At 34.7% G+C, this 24949-nt stretch overlaps 1 protein-coding gene across 4 annotated transcripts in view; it reads right to left on the reverse strand.

Annotated features, from left to right (window-relative positions):
- LOC100116911 (exocyst complex component 8) overlaps nucleotides 1–24949 on the reverse strand; it is a 342632-nt gene that overhangs the window by 162315 nt on the left and 155368 nt on the right. For all 4 annotated transcript variants that reach the window (XM_031921075.2, XM_031921081.2, XM_032601342.1 and 1 more), the window contains exon 5: nucleotides 23234–23378. In XM_031921075.2, coding sequence (XP_031776935.1) covers nucleotides 23234–23378 — 145 coding nt within the window. The remainder of the gene's footprint in view (nucleotides 1–23233; nucleotides 23379–24949) is intronic.

Here is a 24949-nt window from a genome sequence, read left to right on the forward strand (position 1 = left end):
GACATGGATTTAGTGTTGCGAAGGCGTGATGGTAGCGAGTTCCAGAGGTATGAGACGCTTATATGGAATGAACCTTTTAGCGTCTCCGTCTTGAAAGTCGGGGTGTCCAGAGGCGTCACCTCCCCACTCACAGGTCTGTGCGCGACGTGAAAGTTAAAAAAGGCCAAGATGTAAGAAGGCACAGCTGTGTTAAACAATTTTCGTAGAAAACAGGCTGCAAAGTACTTTCTACGTCCGGCAGTTGTAAGCCATTGCAGTTCACGCCTGTAGGGGGAGATGTGCTCGTCCTTCCTTACACCATAGATGTAACGAATTCCCGTGTTTACGAGTCTCTGGAGTTTTGTGTCAAGTTCTTGGGTCAGGTCACAGTATACCAATGAGCAGTAGTCGATGATTGGAAATAGGAGTGCTTGCACGAGATGTTTACGCAACCTGAGATTGGTACTTTTCCTGAAAAAGTAAAGCCTATACATTAATGAGTGAGCACGTTTGCATAGTTGTGTAACGTGCTCTTTCCACGTTAGTTTGGAATCAAGCACCAACCCCAGATTGCACACGGATGATTCATACTGGACCTGGGCTCCCCCTATGTTGATGTAGGTGTTAGCAACGGTTGGTAAAGCATTAATATAGTAGTGGGAGCCCAGGACGATTGCCTTAGTTTTCAGGACATTAAGTTTAAGGTGATCTTGTGCAGCCCAGCCCATTATCCTTTCGGCATTAGCTCTCATCTTGTCAGAACAAGAATCGAGCTCCTCAAGGTGGCATTGGCTGCATATGTTATAATGTCATTGATGTACAACGCGAACAGCGGGGGACCTAGAACCGATCCCTGCGGGACACCGGTGTTCAGGGGCCGGAAGGTGGAGAGCTCGTCGTTGTCACCAATAACGGTCTGCTTTCTTCCCGTGAGGTAAGATGCAAGCCAGCGGATGACCTGCGTGGAGAAGCCGAAAGACGATAGCTTTCTCAGGAGCCTGACGTGACACACCGTATCAAACGCCTTGCTGAAATCAAATAGAAGCAGAAGCGTGACTTTCTTTTTGTTTATGTCAAGCCTGACATCATCAGTCAGCTTAATTAAGCCAGACTGTGTGCTGTGACCGGTGCGGAAGCCTGTTTGTAGGTTGTCAATGAGTAGTCTAGATTCAAGATATTCCGAGATACTCCAGCGCCTTTGATAAAAAATAGAGGAGAGAAATTGGACGGTAGTCAGTCAGGGCTGTTGGTGAACTGACCTTGTTCAGTGCTCGCACCAGCGATATCTTTCAGGCAGAGGGGAAGCGTGACTCGCTCAAGGACAGGTTGAAAATCCGACATAGTAAAGGAGCGAGTACGGACAGTGCCTTTGAAATTACAACCTGTGGGATGCCATCGTTGCCTCTGGCCTGGGTGTAGAAGTGCGACACAGCAGCCAAAACGTTCTGTAATAACCTTTAAGTTGAAATGCTCAGGGAAGTCTAGACTCTCGAGGGTACGCAGAAAAACCTCAACTGCAGGAGCCAGTGGATCATTGGAGATGGAACTGAAGTGTTTGTTGAGGTCATCTGTAGAGAAGCGAGAAGGTGATGGTGCTTTAGAGGTGGTGATTCCAAGGTTCTCAAGCTCTCTCCAGATCTCAGCGACATCAATTATGGTTGACAGGCGTGAATAATAATAATTCATCCTGGCCTCCTCAACCTGTCTGTGAGCGTCGTCCCTTGCTACTCTATAAAAAACTCGATCACAAGGTAGACGAATTCTGCGAAACCTTCTGTAAAGTCTGTCCCGTTCAGTCAAGAGGTCACGAAGAGCCGTGGTAAACCACGGGTGACGTTTACGTCTTGGAGTAACAGTCCGTAATGGGGCGAGATGATTTATGGCGTTCGTTAAGTTAGCTTTAAGAAGGGTGATGCATTCGTCGAGTGATGACGTAGCGAGAGATGACCAGTCACATGTGCCAAGGAAGTCCCTTAGCTTCTCGGCACCGATTCCCTTGTAGTTTCTGTAAGAGTATGCTTTAGGTACGTAGCGTGGGATCTGTACGTTGAGAGTAGCAGTGATTAGGTCATGTCCGTTGATGAAAGGAGTATCAGTCTTGTAGTGTGATAGCAGGCGATCCTGCTCATCAATTAAACAGAGGTCAAGCCAGGTGTCGAAGTCCTGTTTATGGTGCATGGCACCATAAGGGACCGACAATAAGGAGTTTTCCTCAATATAGGCCTTGATGAACTTGGCATCTTCGGATGAGGAAGGTTGGTCAGCGTTGAAATCACCCATAATGACCTTTGTGGAATAGTCGTGCATAAAAGTAGTCAGCTGTTCAATGAAGTTATTATACTGAATAAAAGGGGCATGTGGTGGACGATACACGACTCCCACAAAGATGGGTAAAACTCCCTTCGCGAAGACCTCACAGAAAAGGTACTCCGGTTTGCCTGGCTCGCCCAACCAAGCTCCATCAGAGGATGATAATACGTTTGCAGTCAGTGAGTGATGTATATAAAGGGCCACACCTCCCCCGTTTCTGTTTCTGTCACGTCTGCAGAGCGTATAGTTTTCCAGTGAAGGGATAGAAGTTACCTTCTCGTCAAGCCAGGTTTCCGTCACAGCTATCACGTGAAAGAGGGGACGAGTGGACAAGAAGAGCCTGACCATCTCAATGTGACCCATAAGAGAGTTCGCATTGAAATGGCAGACTCTTAGACCCTCAGACAGAGTTACCTTAGGAGCGATTGAAGATGTGGTGGACGATTCAGATGATGGTGATCTACGTGGAATGAGGGGTGTGTACTTCAGTTGGCTGTGATCGAGCCTAAAAAATTCTTCAGATCTTCATCCGACGCAATCTTCACAGCACGATCCTCCTTCTTTAGCTTGATGTATATTCAACCATCCCTCACAAGCGTGGTGCAGCCGTGCTCTCTTGCAGCTTCCCTTACAGTTTTGCAGAGCCAAAGGATATCAGACGGCAACCATTCGTTGACGTTGATGAACGAATCCGGAAGCGATAGTACATCGCGGGCCTTATGCAGCAATTCGCTAGACAGCTGCGTAGTATGTAGCTTCCGAATCTTGATTTTAGCAGAGATGAGCGAGTGCATGAGCGCCCGGGATAGTGAGACTGAGAGCGGCAACCTGACTGCTCCAGGGCTTGCATCAGAAGCGTCCGCAGTGTCATTGCGGGCTGCTATCACCCTTCCCAGGGGTCGCACAGAGATAATGTCTCTCTCCGTTAGCTCAGCGTCCAAGGGCCGAAGAGCTGCATAGGCAAGATGCCTTATAATGTCGTCTCCGAAAAGGTCAGGCCGGTTATGACCAATTCTGCAGAGAGCTTTGCCTGGGACGACACAACGCCATCCAATTGCGCCTGGATTCTCGTGTTGGCTTCACGGAGCTGCTGGATGGTCTCAGTGTACAGCGCCGGAGCATTCGATGGAGACGAAGAAGAGCCAGCGCCACTCGCCAGCAGTTGTTGAAGCTTAGCTTTAATCTCCTCCTGCTCAGCCCTCAAAGCAGCCACATCCCCTTCCACCACCGTTACACGGTTAATCAGCGCCGGTATCTCCTTCAGCGGCTCCAAGGACTTCTCAATGGCTATCATTCTCTTCTGCAGAAAACTCTTGCTCTCCGAAAGCTGGTTCTTAATTGCGTTCTGCTGCTTCTCTATGTTGTCAAGTTTATTTAGCTTGTCCAGTATTTTGTTGAGCACGGGATCTTTTTTACGTGATGGACTAGAAGAGCGCGATGGTGGTGCAGATGGTGGTGCAGAAACCGGTTTCCTGTAGCGTGTTTGTTATTGTGTCAGAGGGCTGCTGCTTCGTGAAGATGGAGAAGAGGTAGGGGTGCTGCGTGCAGACTTGTATAATCTTGCCACCTTCCTTAATTGCCTGAATAGGCGTACACTTAGGATGATAGTACCAGCCATATTTATCACATTTGCGCGGATTACGCATAGCAATGACATCAGTGCAAGTCTTGCACGATGTAGGCACCAACAGTTGTTCGTCATCTCCCTCAGGTTTCAACATAGTGTTTAAAACAAGTGACGCAGTACTGCCCTCTGGTGTCAGAAAAATAAAGTTCCGGCTTAGCAACGACAACGACTGGCAACGTTGTGACGAATAGAGAGAGATAGAGATATAGCTAGAGCTATAGCTACTCTCGTAGTCTATAATCACCGCACTGCACGATATCACTCCACTCACAACATTGTACTGATTAAAAATACTGAGCTTGTGCCTTGCAGGTACAATGCGGATGACTGAGTTGGAGATTGGCGGAGCACAACGTTAGTAGAACACGTCTCTGAATGATTGAGGTTATGTAGCACAACTTTTTGCAGAAATCCTTCCCGGCTCTTAAAAATTGCAAAAAGATGCAGTTTTTCTGGCTGACGCTTAGGAGCCGTTGGGAAGACTCTTCCGCTGTAAAAAGTTACTCGAGAGAGTGAAGAGAATATTAATAACTAGTATTATTGCACAGAGCAAAATAGAGTGCGTGCTTAGCTTACCACCAGCGCCAAGAGAGGCGGGGAGGGAGGACTTATCTGATAGCAGCAACAGGTTTACACTGGGAGATAGGGCTTTCACTATTAACTCCTTTGCAGTTTACTAAAAAAAAAAAAAAAAAACACTTGCGAAGTTGCCAGCAGTGATGAAAATATCACAACGAACTTTTGGACTACGGGTACGAACAACAATCACCGCACTTTGTTGTCAATAACTTAGTTGCGAATACGGTTAGCCGTATAGCAGTGGATGCCATGCATGTGTGTGTGTTTGTCCTGCAATGTCTATGACTCTCGGTCAAGCCAAAATTCAAAAAGCAGAGATAGTAGGCTGCGGCCATTTTAAATGCGCGCGGAGTTTTAATAGAATTATATGTTTCAAGACTTTGATAAACTTTAATAAATAATTTTTTTGCGATTAAGAGCCTTAGAAGGCAACAGGCACAACTGGTAGCATCTGCTCCATGCGGAAATCGATAGTTTTGAAACGTTTTTGACGCGCTTCAGGGAACGATACTAGAATAATCAAATCCAAGGATCAACGGCAGAAAAGTTGAATTCGGTCAGTATAACCCTGGGCAGCGAAATCGAGTCAGCTAAGCTACATACATGTTCGGTCAAGCCCGCGAGCTAGAATTGAATCCAGAAGAATACAAACTCGTGAAAAAGATCGCGGAGCATTTCGACCGAGACATACGGCGGACGGTAACAGGTCACGAAATAAAATCGGTAAATAAATTCTCAGAAATACTCGCCGATTATGACAACGACGATACAAACCGTAACCGATCCAACGCTCAAAATAATTCGAACCCACAAAATAAACAAAATAATTAAAATCAATAACCCACCAACCCTCTCACGGCAAATAACCAGACAAAAAATTCTCAATTTAATAAGCCACCAGGCAATAACCCCGGACAGAAAAATCGTAGACGGGACACAACATAAACGCCACTCAAACCACGGACGACACATCCGATAAGGAAATAACAAATCCTCTTAAAAAGATCCGTATGAAAATGATGTCTTAGATTGTTTTCAAGATATAACTTAATCAACTTTGGGAAACTTGCAGTAGCTGCGTTAAAAGCGGATGCGCTTTCACCTCAAAGGAAGACAGACGCAGCTACTCAAATCGCGTCCATAATGGAAAACCCCCGTAATGAGCTATTACACGATATTAATCCGGACGGTCGCGAAGTAGAGATATCACATTGCCTAGAAATCAAGATATTTATCAAAAATATCGAAGTCGATAGACTCGTTGATACGGGAAGCAAGGTAACGGCCATATAAGAAGAATACTATCATCAAAACAATGAAGCTTTCAAATCTTGTCCAACACTACCGATATGTGGTAAAGTTATTAAAGGTGCTAAGGTCGAAAAATTGTCTGAAAAAATGATTTTTCTAGTAATTCCAAAACTAATCGAATCCTGCACGGTTCACGAACAAATTATCTTTTCAATAAGAAACATCGACGGAGTAATATCGTACATAGACAAAAAGATTGCGCGTAACAAATTCACGTCACTTACAATCCATGACAACGGTGAATACACCGAAAAAGGGTATCAAACGGATCTTGATAATCTTTACGAAGATTATGAAAACAATTATGAAAACTCGTACGAGCTCACAATCGAGAATATCAACAGGAAAATTAATACCTGTAAAAACCTTAATAAGGCACAAAAAATAATATTAAAAAATCTACACTATTATAAAACAATAAAATGAGCAATTTTGTAAAAATTCACCAGAATTAGTAAATCATTCCGGAATGACAATTATTTCATGATAAATATGTGGCAAAAACAAGAATACATTAGGCTACTGCAAAAAAAAAATAAAAAAGAAATTGAATTAAGTTATCTTTTTTAATAAAAAATGGTTTACAAACAATGACCAGATCATGAAACATTTCACATAAATCAGCTATATTGACATACAGATGTAAAATAATATATATCTGAGTCATTTTTTTGTAATTAATTACTAATTTTGTATATGTATACATAACATAGTAAGATTGGTCTAGATATGTCGGATGCATTGCAGAAAAATATAGCAAATATATTTATTAGTATTTTTAATCTGACTTATTTTATAAATTAAATGCATATCAAAAGATGTAATCTACAGTTTTAGTCGAAATGAAATGACGAATGCTGCATGTTTCCTTGCATATCACAAGTGTAATCTGCAGATTTGATCCAGATACAAAAGATGCTGCAAATAATAATTATTAATTATTAAATATCATATCTGCATAAATTATAATTCATGCAGATATGATCATTTTTTTAAGTTATTTGTTTGTAAATATAAAATGACTAATGATGTATTTATTCACGCATATCACATGATGTGAGCTCGACACATACTTGAGAAGGGCAGTGAAAATAAAAGTTCGTACAGATCACGAGGCTTTAACATGCAAATTCAATAATCAGAGATTACAGAGATGGAACCTTGCGATCCAGGACTTTAATATAAACCCGACACATATACCGGGGAAACAAAATGCAGTAGCCGATTTAGTCGAATGGACGAAAGCGAGAAAACCAAGGCAGAAAGCCAATCTGAAATTATAATTTCCGCTATAGTCCAACAGAAACCGAGCCGCGAACTTGTAAATATTTGTGAAAATAAAAAAAAAGCCTAAGAAAAGACCCTCAAACGCATACACTAATAGATAATTTAATAAATAGCGACGAAAAAACAAGTAAGCGATACGAATTAATAGACTACGTATTATACAAAAAAGCCAAAGAAAGATAAAAAATTGTAATACCGGAAAGCCAATTAAAAAACTTTGTAAATGAAGTACATATATTATACAGGTATATAGGGGGGGGGGCGAAAACTAAACAAAATTCTAAGCATTTTTACGCGACAGACTTACGTAGAAAGACAGCAAAATTCCTAAAACCATGCAACAGTTGCCAATGCACAATAGTATATTGTGCAACTAGGGGGAAAATTGGACACGAGTGCTCAAAACATCACCCGAGTCTGAAAAAGCCACTCCCCCCCCCCCCCTTGTTGCACACCGTACTTTTTATGATAAGTGCACGAATAGGCCACTTATCATGCATATGAAAGGAATGGGAAATTCGAGGGCTTTTCAAAGTAAAACAATAGTATATTAAAAATTTTGAAAATTTCGAAAATTTTGAAAAAACTTATATAGACACACACATCCATCGGATAGGCTGCGAAAGCAGAGTGAGAAAAAATCTACTTCCTTCTTCCTCCCAAGGAAGTAATTTTTTCCAGAAAAATTTACTCCCTTGGGAGGAAAAAACTTTTTTGAGGGAGTAGTTTTTCCCGCTGCTAAGAAAAACTCGATTTTCTATTCATTTTACATGCATGGAAAGTGGCCTTTTTCGCGCACGTATGATGAAATAGTATATTGTGCAACTAGGGGGAAAAATTGGCTTTTTCTAGCGAGGGTGATGTTTTGAGCACAAGTGGGAGTCAAGGGCGCCGTAGACGACTCCCACTCTTGCTCAAAACATCACCCTCGATAGAAAGAGCCAATTTTCTCCAATAACTTAACATGTAGGATATAATTTTGGGCCTTACAATTTTTGGGCCTTAAAACATTTGGGCCTTAACAGTTTTGGATCTTTAAATTTATAACCTTAAAATGTTTGGGCCTTAATAATTTCGGGTTATTTAAATATTCCTGTGTGCCGTGAATCCATTCATATCGTTTCTCAACAACTGACATATTTATATCTATTAGTATAATTCTTATCACATTTGAATTTTTTAAAGTCCTATAAACTGTGTAACAACGTAGACTTAAGGATAACAATTTCAGACCCGTCTCAACGATCGCAAAAGCGAACAGCGCCCCTCCACTGAACCCATAAAGTCGACAGTCACAACAAGTTTGTAACACAAAAAGTTCAAATGAAAAGCTATATACAAGACAAAGCTAATATGACAATACAAAGCAAAATAAAAATTAAAGATCATCAAATTTCAAAGGTCAGAGCAGACTGAGCAATCAAAACAATTTCCCCGGCTATTTATACATATTGGTACGCATGCGCGGACTGCATTGATAAATATCAGATATGTATATGAATATTATCGTACAAAATTATTATAATTTTTCCGAACTGGCCACTTCTAAAGTTCAGGACAGACTGAGAAATCGAAACCACTTTCCCGGCTATTTATACATATTGGTACGAATGCGCAGATTGCATTTGTGAATATCAGAAATATGTATAAATATATATATTTAACTTACACTGCCTTCCAAAGTTTAGTCGACTTTGACACTATGATTTTCTGCGTCAAATACTATATTAAAAAATATTATACATAAACTTATAGGAATATTATCGTACAAAATGTTTATGATTTATTGATCATACTATATCGAAAGATTCGAGCAGACTGATCAATGAAACAACTTATATTTATATTTATATATTTATATTTATAGAAACACACACACACACACACACACACATATTGTCGCAGACTAGAAAAATCTACAAATATTATCCTATAAAATATTTGTACGCATGCGCTATTGTAATATATGAATATTATCGTACAAATGTTACATGTGAGAGTCGAAAATATCGGGGAGATGAAATAAGTACAATATATTATCGGTAAATGTGTTCGTTTATTAATCGTAATTCACAATGTGTGGTTTAGTTTTTTTATATATATATATATTAGCAACATGCGAAGCTTCTCATATCTTTTTCGTGCAAATAATGTAATAGTGCGTATTAATTTAATCACGCGACTCGAGTTTACGTCACTGACGTAACTGCTTGAGTCGGAACCCGCAAACTGAAAATTGGAGAATTTTCTGCAGTTGCGATATATAAAAAATAACTTAATGAGAAACTTCAATTAATATATATATATATATATATATATATATATATATTTTTTTTTTTCATTAATCAAACTACATTTTTTACATAGTGCGATCACATAAAATCAATTATGATTCAAAAATTGTCAATGTTAAGTCCATTAACTGTGTTTTGTTTGAAATTAAAACTGTTTATAAAAGATGCATTTTATTTCTAGGCCATATTTCAGATACTTCTAATGAGTTTGATTGAAAAAAATGTAGTGTCTTAAAAATATTAACTATCAACAAAAGTAAACGGTTAGCCGAGTTTGATTTATTATATATTACAGTGCATGTCAATAATAGTATGTAACATAATAATTTCGATTGAAACAAAATAACAGATCTAAAAAGAAATATGGTCAATTGAATAAAGTAAATTATAGTATATTAAATAATATAAGTTATACAATATTATAGTAATATTACAATATTATTTTATTCATAATATAACAAACACATGATTGTTGGAATCAATTAAATTCTGAATCAAATATTTGATAACTAAAAACTTAAATAATATATTGATCAAATACAACCCATTCTTGTGTACTTACTACGTATCTTACCATGCCTGTTTCATAAATATTAAACTGAGTCCATCATTGAACATAACAATTTTGAGTTTGTATTATATTATGTTTGCAAAAATATTGTTATAAACTCAACTTACTTTGATTAATCTCACTTTATTTTTAATATATTTCGTTTAAATTAACATACATACATACTATTATATTACATTTGTAACTCATTACACATTATGTTATGAACATCACAGAAAAATTATCAAACTCACGCAATCTTTTAATTTTTTGTATATATCATTACAATATCATTTTCTTCAAATTTTCCTTCAAGCTATGAACATTTATACCTAACACCAATCGAGCGACGTTAGGAGTGAGGTGAACCTGCTAGTATACTATTAAGGTATTTGGAGTTGGAATGGTATTTTTAGAAAATGTCCGTGCGGATGGCTGTGTGTGTGTGTATGTGTGTATACCGTCGAATTTCTAGAACCACGTGGTAAATAGTAATCAAATTTGACATGCATTTATGTTTTTTAATTCTTCGGGAAAAAATAATTTTTTTAATTTTGACAATTGTGCCTTTATTAAACTTATCAAACTTCTTCAAATTTACTTTGGAATAAGGTAGACTTTCTATAAAATTTCTAATAAAATAATTTAAGTCGTCTAGAAAGCATTGTGCCGAGACAGGATCATAACTTTTTAGTGTTCCATATTCAAAAAAACACCTTTTACAAGGTAAAATGTTGGCAACTATAAGTTTTGTACCTATCCTCACCATTCTGAATCTGAAGTATTATAATTATGATTTCTCCTCTAAAAAGTTATGCAATCCTTAAAGAAATTGTCTAATGTTTATAGCTTACAAAAGTTTTTCTGTATTTTTATCAATGAAAAACCGAGTCATTAGCGCCGTAGTGTTAAGGTAGTTCACTTGGCCCAGTAGTGCTAAATTCGAGGTTCAATTAGAAAATTAATTTTTTTTAATATTATGCAGTGTTATCAAGTGTGAAAACTCTATGATTTTTAGTTTTGTATATCAAAATATTGATAAAACGTGTTTAGAGCATCAAATATCCTCAAAACTTAGAAAAGTGAGAAACACTGCGCGCATATATAGATATACTGATAGCATAGAATTGAAACTTTCAATTGCTGTAACTTTTCAAAAAGCACCGCTTGCCTTATACAATTTTTATTTCTTGATTTGTATTATGATTTTACATGATGACCTAGTTTTTCAAAAAGATGTAAGATTTATTTTCTTCGTAATTAAACAAAATGTACACTAAATTTAGACTTAGCCTATGCTTCCCATGTTAAAATACACAACTTCAAGACCCGATATCTTAAAAAATAGAGGGCACTTAATTGGATATATTTACAAAATTGCAGCAATCTGTAAGAATATTAATTTTTTGAGTGAACTACCTTAAGTTTAATAAATCTTTCTACCGAAAGAAAATTTCGATCGGACTTTTTGTTTTTCTCAAATCTTGGAAATACGAACAGATGTTTACGCGTACTTCGTCGTACTCATGCGATTGAAGCGCCAACCTTAAAATCTAATTTTACATAAAACTTATTAAATAAAGCTTGCAAATAAAAAACCGAGTCTGTAGCGCCGTAGTGTAAAGTTTAATAAATCGTTCTACCGAAAAAAAAATTCGATCGGACTTGCTGTTTTTCTAGAAGTTTAAAAATACAAAATACTCCGTGGTGAATTTACGAAGCTTTTGCGCCTACATCCCCTTAATTATTTGACGTGTCATTATTAAATATACTTATAAATATTAAATGTACACTCAATGGTAATTAATTCTTGTGGAAAGTTTTTGAAATGCTCCAATAAGATTGCCAGATTGATAAATTTTAACCAATCAAAAGCACGACTTCGGAAACGTTCCATAAGAATTAATTACCGTCGAGTATAAATGAATATATTCAATACAGCCAACATTCTATAAAAGTAGTTATAGCTACTAGTACACAGGACCGGCTTAAAAATTATAGAATAAAATAGAAATAAGTTTTGAATATTAAAAAATGTTTTTGAATTCTAATTATTTGATGACAGTATTAATTATATTAACAAAATCTAACAATAAAATAATATTAATTAAACATTTTTTTATTTACATTTATAAAATAATGTAAATTGTGAGATTGAAACAATCATAACATTTATATTCTGTACTAAAATGTCATACATAATGCGATATTTACTTTTATATTAAATGATAACGATATCTCCAATCCCTAACGAAAAAGAAAAATGAAAACAATTGAAAAAACGTTATGAATTGCAGATGATAGCAGAAAACCGTTGGAAATAAGACACAGATAACAGTAATCATTTGTTGTTTGTTTATTTAGTTTTCTAGATACTTCAGTTGGATTTTTTTTCAGGTGTAAAATTTTACAATTTAGAAAATAAATAAAAACATGTATATAAAAAACAATAACTATTAATAAGTGAAAACAACAGTTTTTTCATAGTTTAAAACAGTTTTCTTTATTTTATAATTGCTGTCTTCTATGTTCACTAGTTTGTTCCCAATCAAAACAGCTATCTTCGGATTTCTACACTTTTTTCTTAATTTTTTTAAAAACACGCCTTTAATAATATTGTAATGTCCCACGTTCATATATTCTTGGTATGTAAATGTGTGTGCGTAGTGCCTGTATGACTGCATTCGTGCACTCATGCAGACGACGTATACTAGACCGATTGCGACGTATGAGACCGATCGCCGAACATCCGAGCGAGTGCTTTGACCTGCGAGTCAGCACTTCTCACGCGAGTATCACTGATTTACTTTTGTAAATAGTTTTGTATAAAGTTGGAAAAATTAAAAAATCATGCCGATTTACGCATCAAAATCACTAAATCAAAAAATTATAAAAATTTATGAAAAAAGTCACAATTAAATGTATCCCAGTAGATTAGTACTTTGCACTAAACAAAGACGAATTCTAATTTGCGTCGAAGAATAATTTAATTCAGTTTTGCCGCGAAGACTATAGTATATATATTTTAAACTCTTGCGTCGAAGATTATAAAGTACATTTGCAGTCCCGCTGCGAAGACTAGTACATTTCTCACTTCGTATACGTTTGATTTTCTGGCAACGAAACTATTCAAAATTTCCCAAAATTCCACACCATCTATTTAAGTATTCACTTCTATCGGCTGTCCCCGAGACAGTCACATTTTTCTAATTGATCAGTATATAACTTAACTTTAGTTTGTTAGTAAATTTTTTTAGGTATTTCATATTTCTCCTAAAAATAAAATTTAAGCATCTTTAGCACCTTTTGACCATAGTATATTGTAACATTTTTATCACTACCATGAAATCACTGATTGTTACTACCCTCGAACGATTTCTACACCTAGACACCAAAACAAAGTGCGAACTACCTAGACCTTGTCTTCGGCCACCCTGTACACCAAGACGCCGTCCTCGTATGACGTATGTACCTAGAAATAAAAAACCACGTAGCGCACCACCTAGACCTCGTCATCGGTCACACTACACCTAGACACCGCCCTCAAATTATTTTTACACCTAGACACAAAAAACCACAAAGCGCACCACCTAGATCTCGTCATCGGCCACCCTGTACACCGAGACACCGCCCTTGAATGATGCATTTACCTAGACATAAAAAATTACGGAGCGCACCACCTAGACCTCGTCATCGGCCACCCCATACACCTAGACACCGTCTTCGAATATCCATTCATCGTCTCCATTTATCTCGACCAAAATTACAGATTTTGTGATATGCATGTGTGTCATTCCATATTCACAAATACAAAGAATTAAAAAAAGATTATACCTGCACAAATAACTATTTACAGCATCCCTTTGATCTCGACCAAAACTGCGGATTTTATCTTGTGATATGAATGAATACTTACAGCATTCGTCATTATGTCACGAACACAAAACTTTAAAAAAACGATTATATCTGCACGAGTAATTATTTGTAGCATCCCTTTTATCTGGACCAAATTTACTGATTACAGCTAATGATATGCACGAATACATAAAGCATTCGTTATCTCATATTCACAAATAGACGGCTTTAAAAAAAACAGCATATCTGCAAAAATATTTAATCGCAGCATCCCTTTAATCTGGACCAATTTAAAAATAATCTTCATTCATATATATATATATATATATATATATGTGTGTGTGTCAAAAATAAAAATTAATTTATTGCGTCTATTTTTGATTAATTGTTTTAACAACTTCCAATCTATCTGGACCAAGCCTTGAAAATGTTTTTTAGTAGGAATGTATATTTTTATCATATGTACCTGTCTATACCATTAAATAGTTTTTTGTTTATTAAATACATCAAGTTTTGTGGAATAAATGCAAATAGAAAATCAGGACGGACGGACAGACATTTTTTAAGTTCTTTCACTGCTAAAAACTAATTGAAATTTGATACGTTTGATATTTTTTTTCGGTAACTCTAATGATACAAGTTCAAAGAACATTTCTATCGTAAAATAGATCTATTTTTTTTCCTTTTGCAAGTTTTGGAGGGTTTTTACAAAATTGATCAAATATAAAATTTTAATATAGTGTAGATTAGAAAGATCTTATGAAAATCTTTCAAATTGTATACTCATACATAAACATCAACAGGAGATCGAATAAAATATTTACAGAATTCATAAAACGTAAATAGGTTATTTAGCAAATTTAAAGTATAATAGGTTGTGGCGCGCTCCCGACGACACAGTGTATAAAACTTATACTTGCCATCGGGACGCTAGCGCGCCCGTTGATGTCTTATAGAACAAGTAAAATATTTACTGTTTTCATACATGGATAATTTATATTAAATCAAACCTTACGCATAATTTTGCTACCTTTTATAAAATATCTATTCGAAAACATTTAAAAAAGCATTAACATACTATATATTATAACAATATATTACTTATTGGAACTATAAATTAAGTTGAAGGAAGCTACGTGCCAATGAATTGGCAGCAGTTTTCTTATCTGTATTCCTAATTTTCGACTCTAACTTCGTTTCTGTCTTACTGACTTTATGTCATACTATAGAGATATATCCTTATTGTTTATCTTTATCTTGATCAATATCTCTGCCATTATATCGACCTTGTATCTCCGACCATGCCTGCTACAAACTCTATCTCTATTATCTCTATCTTCATCGTTCCCTATTGCGTTTTATTTTAATTTAAAACCCCTATTAGCTACACCGCGCCGTCTGTTACTTTCTCCATCTCTATTCGTATATCTCACTTTACCTCTATCTTCATCTTTTTCTTTAACATTTGATTTTAATTCTCATTTCTATGCGCTAATCTACAAATTTATTTTCTGAGTAACTTTTTTTATCTTAATTTCTTTTTCTATTCACAGCCTATTTACTTTATCTTCTACCTTTATCTCTATTCCTATTTCAATCTCTACGACAATGTCTATCACGAACTTTTGCATAACCTTGAAATCAAACTCTTATTTATTATCTGTATTTATTATTATTACTATTATTATAATCATTATTATTATATTTTATTTATTTCTGACATTATCTGCGAGTTTATTATTGTATTTATCTTTATATCAATCCCGATTTCTTTCCTTATCTATTTTTTTCAGATATCACCTCTGTCATCGATCTCTTTCTGTATGTCTTCCTTTAACTTTTCATCAACGTCTATACGCATTACAGCTTCTATATAACTCAATCTCGATTGCGATCCTTTTTTTTTCTTTTGTCTTCTATCCAGTTCTACATCTGTCTTTTTTCAAATTAATCTTTATCTAAATCACCGTTTTGATTATCTTTTTCTAAATTGAACTTTATCTACCTCACCTTGTGTTTTTAGGATTTTAATCTTTATCCTTAGTCTCTATCGTTTTTCAAAACGCTTATCCGTCTTTATCCCTATCCTTGTTATATTTACTATTATTTTCTTAACCTTTAAGACTGTGCATCGCGTATTATATCGATACCTCCATTTTTGACTATTTATTATTATACACTTACAATTAGTATTATACACTATTTTCGATCACTGTCCGTATGTCTTTCTTATATCTTTGGGAGTTGCGAAGGTGTACAGAGTGCGAGCTGCGTGAGAAAATAAATGAACGTTGAAGATCGAACTTGTGATATGGACTTTGTCTTTATTCAGTTACAAAGTTGTCGCTAGCGACTATCTGTGAGCGTATGACTTTAGCCACAGTACCCCCTTGCCAAAGATGAAATCAGGATTAACTTGTGTTAAAATACAGAGATGTATTTTTTTGTATATATAACATTATGAAAATCCCGCTTGGTAGTGGTCCGCGAAGCGCACTTATCTCCCTGACCGTCGAGATGTTGGCTGGTGTGGCGCCCTCTCGTTCTGGTCGTGTGCTTGTTGGCTCGTCAACCTCTAGGATGTTCGTTGTGTCGGTGTTTGCTCAGTAGGCGTATCAGATGGAAGTGGCGGTGTTGGTGTCGTCAAAAACGGTTAGTGGTTTAAGCCGCCTTCGTCCAAGGTATAGGCAGGTTTTAGCCTATCGATGGAAACCGTTCTGTCTTTTCCGTGCACGTTGAAAATAAATATTTTGTCGCTGCGGCTAACGACTTGAAACGGTCTGTCGTATGGCATACGGAGGGAGTTTTTTACGTCGTTATGACGTATGAAAACATGATCCGATATTGACAGGTCCTTGAAAACGAAAGTTTTCGCTGTGTCATGTCGCGTGACGGCTGCTGGTCTTAGCCGTTACAGGTATTTTCGCAGCTGCCTGATAAGAAACGCCAGATCTTTGTTCTGGCGTTCGTCGGAGGCAAGAAACTCTTCAGGTAAACGCAGAAGTTTACCGTGAAACGAGTTCTACTGAGGTAGCTGAGATCATCTTTCTACGCTGCTCGTATGACTAGAAGGACAGTGGGCAGAACCTGCGTCCACGTGTTGTCTTGGTAGCATCGGATGGCGGCTTTCAGCTGTCGGTGAAGTCGTTCACCGTGCCATTTGCTTGCGGATGGTAGGCGGTCATTCGTAGGCGAGTCGTACCGGTTAATTGGCTAAGCAATTAAAAAAGGTATAATTCGAATTGCCGACCTTGATCGGTGGTGACGCGCCGCGATGTGATGAAGTGGCAGATCCAGCCGGCGTTAAAAGCGCCAGCGACTGTCTCGGCTTCCTGGTCCGGTATCGAAAAAGCTTCTGGCCAGCGCGTATAACGGTCCACGCACGTGTGACAATATTTCTGACCTTCAGATGGTGGCAGAATGATGATGTCGATTTGCACGTGCTAGAATCTCGCAGATGTTAGCGTGAAATATCCGATTAGTGACGTAAGGTGACGGGAGGTCTTTGACTGTTGCCACTGGATGCAGACTTGTGCCCATGTCTAACAGTCCGCCTTGATGGACGGCAACACGTAGCGTTGTGTCATAGAGCTTGACGGAGGCTTTAACACCTAGATGAGCGAGATTGTGCACTGCGTCGAATTCTGCTCTGCGGAAAGTCTCCGTAATGGAGAGTCGCGCAGTGTTCGTCGATCCATCGCACAGGATTTTCGCGCCGGTCTCTGGAATCTGCACCAGCTTATCCTGGAGGCCATGATTTGTCGAGTTTATCTTTTGGAGATCTGCATCGCCTTGTTGTACGCCTACCAGCTCGCTGTAGTCGATCGGCGTAGTCATTGCTTTGATGCGTGATAAGGCATTTACGACGAAGTTCTCTTTTCCGAAGATATGTCATATGTCCGTCGAGTATTGGCCGATAAAGTCTAGGTGTCGGGCCTGCCTCAGTGATGCTTTCTCTTGTTACATTTGAATGAAGGGGAAGTAGAGGAGAGGTAAAGGAGAGGTGAAGGGGAAGTAGAGAGGAAGGTGGAGGGGAAGTGAAGGGGGTGGAGGGGGATTGGAGGGCCTTAACGTAGTTTTTTAAACAATTTAACGTTATTTGGTAAAGGGGAAGTGGAAGGGGTAAATCACGCTTACAACTATATAATATAGGATTATAATATATATATATATATATATATATATATATATATATATATAATATATATATATATATATATATATATATATATATATATAATATATATATATATATATTATATATATATATATATATATATATATATATATATATATATATATATATATATATAATATATATATATATATATATATATATATATATATATATATATATATATATATTATATATATAATATATATATATATATATATATATATATATATATTATATTATATATATATATATAATATATATATATATAAAAAAAAAATATATATATATATATATATATATATATATATATATACTAGTGGGGCTCCGCCCCCCTGCTCGCTTCGCTCGCCAACCCCCTATTGTAGTTTCTGTGTGATTTTATCTTCAAAATTTTATTTTCATGAACTGATAATTATGTTCTGGATGGTTGAAAATGATCGATCTTATTGTATAAGAAAACCTGTTACTGGAAGTAAAAGTATTGTTTAACATTGAACTTCTACTATTAATGGCATTTAAAATAGTTTTAGCTAGTTTTTGAAGTTTTCTGACGCTTGAAATTCATCATTTGAATTTATATATATATTTTTTTTTAAATTAATTTTAATTTTTTTTTAATGTTCTTAATGTTTAAATCTTTGTGCCGCAAAAGGCATCTATAAAATGATAGACTTTTCGAGTTGCGCGCCATTGGGAGACGTGAGGTGATCCTGAAAATTAAATTATTTGGAAAACTGTCTCTTTATTCTGTCTCTCTAGTTCTGTCTGACTACTCATATTACCTGAAAATTCATCGAGGTCTTTGATCTCGCTTATCTTGTCCATTTTGTTGTTTATTCAATCAGTGAATCATCTATAATGATTATACTTTCTGATGGTTCTTTGAGTTCTTTGAACTCAATTATTCCCTAACTTATTTACACGTTATTAATAATTAACTTTAATCTTATAACTTAAATAAAATTAGAGATCTTCAATATCTGGTTCTCTTGGAACTGATACTTCTTACCTTAACCTAAACCTTAATTCTATTTAATATTATCCAATTTAAATCTATTTAATCATAATATGTTATAAATTTGTATTTAATTGGACTGTTAATGCGGCCTTATTTTACTACGCAATAGCGTTGTGAAAGTATGACGGTCTCAAGCCCGATAACGCAGAGAGCAGTCATGTTATTTGGTGGGGGGTGGTGGGGGGGCCAGGCGGGGGGGGGGCGATGGGGGGGGGGGTGGTGGGGGGGTTTTTGAGATTTTCGAAAATAACAGAAAAATGAAAGAATTTTACGTGTTTTGGTGGGGGGGCCAAGGTGGGGGGGTGGTGGAGGGGTGGTGGGGTAGTGGGGGGTGGTGGGGGGGAGTCTTGCCAAAATGACTATATAATATAGGAAGATATATATATATATATATGTTATTTTTTATATTATATATATATATATATAATATAAAAAATAACATAAAAATGAACGATTTTTACCTTATTTTGTGGGGGGCCGAGTGGGGGCTGTGGGGGAGTATAGCCAAAATAACTATAACTATATATATATATATATATATATATATATATATATAATATATATATATATATATATATATATATATATATATATATATATATATATATATATATATATATATATATATATATATATATATATATATATATATATATATATATATATATATATATATATTATATATATATATATATATATATATATATATATATATATATATATATTATATATATATATATATATATATATATATATATATATATATATATATATATAGTTATAGTTATTTTGGCTATACTCCCCCACAGCCCCCACTCGGCCCCCCACAAAATAAGGTAAAAATCGTTCATTTTTATGTTATTTTTGAAAATCTGAATGCCCCCCCCCCCCATAATATATTATTAGAAATACACAAATGAATCAAAACCAATTTATACTTGCCAAACCTTTACCTTTTAAGAAAAGTTCAATTCCTTAGAGATTTCCCAACTTTTCGAGAATATTAAAAAATAATACTATATATATTGCACAACCAACTTGTATTTACCAACCTTGAATATTATTTACACCTCATAAACCCTGGAGCACACAACCTAGATCTGGTCATCGGCCACGCTATATGTACATTTTAGACGCTATCCTTGAATATTATTTATAGATAGATTTTTTTAATATCTATTGAAGCAGTACTGATTTAAGTAAAAAAACAATAATTTAGATAAATGTCTGAACTTTTAAGAGGTTAGATTTCGATAGAGAAGAGGTTAGAATTCTAAGTTACTTATATGCCTTGATAATGACATGTTATTTCAAAGTTGCAAGCGGCTTTCGTTGTCAAGTGCGAGTGGTGCATTACACAATGTAATTTTCTAACTTGCATTGCAGTGATCCTATATATATATATAGCTAACCATCAATATATAATTAAGAACAATAAATATATCTTTTTCCGTGATGCTGAATAGTTTACATTTCCTGATGATGATAATGTTATTCTGAAGTTGCAGACGATTTTTTTTTTCATATATGTAATATTCTAACCATTGCAGAGCGTCTACACATACAGCTTATTTTGAGGTTATTTAAAATTAAGACAAAAATAAATAATAAAATAACGTAACACATGCGTTAATATATTACAAATTAACTTATCTAATCTTAGTATCTAATCTTAGTATCTTAGTACCTATTATACTTATTACACATATTACACCTATTGCGCCCATTACACTACCAACCGGAAGTCACGTTATGGAAATAATAAATGCGATGAAAATAGATCACCAAATTTCAATCTAATTTATTTCACTATACACGGTGTAATTTTCTAACCTGCATTGCAGTGGGCCTGTATGCAGCTTACTTTAAAACCATAAATACATAAATAAGAAAAATTAACATATCTTTTTCCATGATGCTGCATGGCTTATACATTCCCTAATGATAATGTTATTCTGAAATTGCAAGCGATTTTTTTTGTTTACACACACCCCGAATGGAAATAATAACCGTACATTTGCAATACATTTCAGTGCGTAACTGTTTCAATTCGCGTACGTTTGCGTACGTTTTGAGTACATTTACAAAAAAAGATTTAGATCAGCATGTACGGCAAAATATGCAAACGTACGAGACCGTACTTGGATGTAGGGAAATGTATATTATTGAAAATTTATACGGTAAACAGTACATGTATTATACTATTCACTTATTATTACATTTAAACGATACAGTTAAAAACTGGCTAATAGTACATTTGATTTTGAAGATAAAAAAAGATTGTTCCTAAAAAAAATGCAATAATCGTATTGCACAGAAAATTGTTTATAGACTTATGGTATATCAGCAATTACCATTACTTTATCAAAAGCATTTTATTTCAGACAAAACAAGAAATATAAGTAACAATATATGTAATAATAAGTATGAAAAAATTGGGAATTGTAATTTATTAGGACATGACCCTACTGAAAAAAAACAGATGACAATCAACTGATTATTAGCTAATAATCAGCTGATAATCTGCTGGGATTTATGTTAAGACGTCAGATGATTATCAGGTGATATCAGCTTAGTATTTTTATTTAAGCTGATGTTACAAATATGCGTTTGTATGAGATAAAATGCTAATGACAATCAGCTATTTATCAGGTGATAATCATCAGCAAATTTTTAACCTTTAGTATATTTTTTCGAAGTTGTTTTAAATTAATAAAATTTATAAAATTCACATAATGAGGACCAATACGGTTTTTCCATTCACATGATAACACCAAAACACTGGCTGTAAGCTACAAAATACTTATTTTTTAATAATTTGATCTAAACAAAAATTTGTTTAAATATTATAAGTTCCCTTAACAAAGCAATGCTTAGTAAATATGTAAACTAACTTAAGATATAATATTAAATAAATGAATATTTTTTATAAAACATTTAATATGAATAAAATATCTTCCGCGAGTCATGAAAAATTTTCTTCTGTACTTCTATATAAAAAATCAGAAAAATAATAAATAGTACTTTTTTGTACAATTGTGTACAAACATGTATAATTGTGTACGTTCGCGTACATTCGCGTTCATTTGCGTACGTTCACGTACGTTCGTGTACGCTTACGTACTCTTATGCACAAGCGAGTATCTTTTAAAATCGTAAAATTTTACGTATAAAAATTGTTTTATCTCTAAAATGTATAAAGCTGTACATATTCGTATAAATGAGTATATTCCAGCAATTTTTGTACGGTCACGTACGTTGGCGTACATTGGCATACGTTTGCGTACGTTTGCGCACAATTGCGTACGTTTGCGTACTATTACGTATAATGCTGTATTACATGTCCGAATTCCACCCAAAACGTATGTCAACGTACACAAGTCTACAGTAATGTATTAAAATGTATCACAATCGTAGGGTGAGTTGCGTTATAATACTGTTGAAGATTTCCATACGGGACGTACTATTTTACTATTGCAGAGCGCCTATACATGCAGCTTAGTTTGAGGTCATTGAAAATTAAGACGAAAATTAAACAATAAAACAAGGTAATATATGCGTATATATTTTGCGAATTAACTTATTTAATCTTAGTATCTGTTATGTTACTATATTGTATTATATTACACCTATTACACTACCGATCGAAAGTCTTGTTATGGAAATGAAAATTGCGAGATCATGAAAAAATTAAATATATATATTAAGAGAAATAAACAATATACAATATAATAACATAAATACTTATTTAATCGTAGTACTTTAAAGTGAATATAGTATATACATTATTACGCCTATTCTACACTGTCAACCGGAAGTCGTGTTATGGAACTGAAAAGTGCGTAAATGAAAAATACTTGGCCAAATTTCAATCTACTTTATTACATTAAATAAATGATGATTTGAGAAAATTCTTTTTTGACGCGACAAATAAGTTTCATACCTTTTAAATTAATGCCAACAAACACATGAAATGCTAAGGCTTCGTATAAACTTCCTACTCCATACTTGCCATCGTGGCGCTGTTGCGCTCCTTGATTAATTAAAATATATGAACAAATAAAATGTTAAATCTTTACAAAACAGATAAAAGCCTAAAGAGAATTAAAAGGTGCATACATTTCTATATTACATAAAATAAAAAACCATAATTGAAAGTATTTATAACATTAAATCAAAGATGTTTTACTAACTTGATTTATAAGTTTTAAATATTTGAAATATTAGATAATGTGCAATTACTTACAAACGATATTTGAATCCGAAGATACTAAACTAGAAGAAACAAGCTGCTGTTTATATATAATGGGCTGTTGTTGATTAATAATTATTGAACTTTCTTGAGAAATTCTTGATTTTTTTGCTTGATCATATTTATCCAGCCATTCTTTCTAAGAAAATGATAAATAATTGTTTATTAATTTATAACTAGCATTATTACCCTACTGACTCGTTTGTTATTATGCAGATTTTCTGTATGGATGTGTCCAAATGCATACAAATTTACAGATATACATTCTTAAATTTAAAACTAGCGCGCCACGCGCGGCCTTACGGCCGCGTTGGCTTGCCGTCTTGCATCGCTTCGCGATGCAAGGTACGCAAAACGCTTCGCCCTCGCCATGCCGTCCGACGCTCGCGCTTCGCGTTCGTAATGCCTGTCGGTGCTTATACAGTATTATCCTGTTTTTTTTTCAATATTGTTGTCAAAGTTTTGATTGGTATTCTTCTGGCGGTCATCAACACTATCATCAAAACTACTGGAAAATTAGTAACTTATTTTTATTTGTATAAATTATTTATTTTTGTTTGTAGATATTCTTAAAATATATCTTATTTTAATATTATTCTATTGTAATTTCAGATAAATAATACAACACTTTTGTATCGCAGTTTTCAAGAGGAAGTAAACAAAAGGATGATATTTCGTTTGTAGGATTTCAATTAGAATATTAGAAAATTGATTGTTTAGGTATTTAGCATAGTTTAGAGGGATGTAGTAAGCTACTTAGAGCTTTTCTTCAATCTAAGCAATTTTCTTTATTGAGTTTAGGTTTTTCTAGTTCAGTATATACACTTGAATTTTGAAAGTGAATTGTACTGATTCAGCTTAAAAGATTTAATTAATATAGCGTACGTCGTTATATGATGCCAAGTTACACGGATTGTATTCGGCGATTACGTATTTCCTAAATTATGCATTTTTTATAATTTAATTAAAAAAGTGGTTTAATTTTGTATATATGTATGAGATAAAGGCCAAAATATAACTTTCAGCTTTTAATAATATAGGAAAATTGCAGAAAATAATTGGGTTGGATGGGGCATGTTGCACCTAAGTTATTATTGAATTTATGTATCAAAAAATCGCTTTTAGGCTTGTGTATGTCAAAAAGTGTTAAAAAAAAAAATGTTTGCCACGGTAAAAAGTTCTATTTTGAAAATGTTTACAACTTTTACATATAACATTTTCATGTAAAACGTAAATCCGTAATGTTTTATGGCAAATAATTGTTTTTTAGCTGTAAAAAATCGATTTTGGGCTGTAAACTCGAGTTATAAGCATTTTCATGATTTGATGTCAATAGAAAAAAGTTGTATTTTAAACATGTCTACAACTTTTACATTTAACATTTTCATGTAAAACGTAAATCCGTAATGTTTTATGGCAAATAATTGGTTTTTTAGCTGTAAAAATCGATTTTGGGCTGTTAACTCGAGGTATAAGTATTTTCATGATTTGATGTTAATAGAAAAAAGTTGTATTTTTCAATGATCTACAACTTTTACGTTTAACTTTTTTTGTAGATTGCTTGGATTTAAAGTTACAGCTCAAAAATCGTTTTTAGCGATTTTTGAAGGTGGCCGCATTTTGTATATATGTTAGGGATCAGGCCCAAAATAGGTCCGTCAGCATACTATTATGAGACGAGTTCCCAACAAAAATTTGAGCCCGATTGAC

The sequence above is a fragment of the Nasonia vitripennis genome (genome assembly GCF_009193385.2).
Source record: "Nasonia vitripennis strain AsymCx chromosome 1 unlocalized genomic scaffold, Nvit_psr_1.1 chr1_random0005, whole genome shotgun sequence".
NCBI classification, from domain to species: domain Eukaryota; kingdom Metazoa; phylum Arthropoda; class Insecta; order Hymenoptera; family Pteromalidae; genus Nasonia; species Nasonia vitripennis.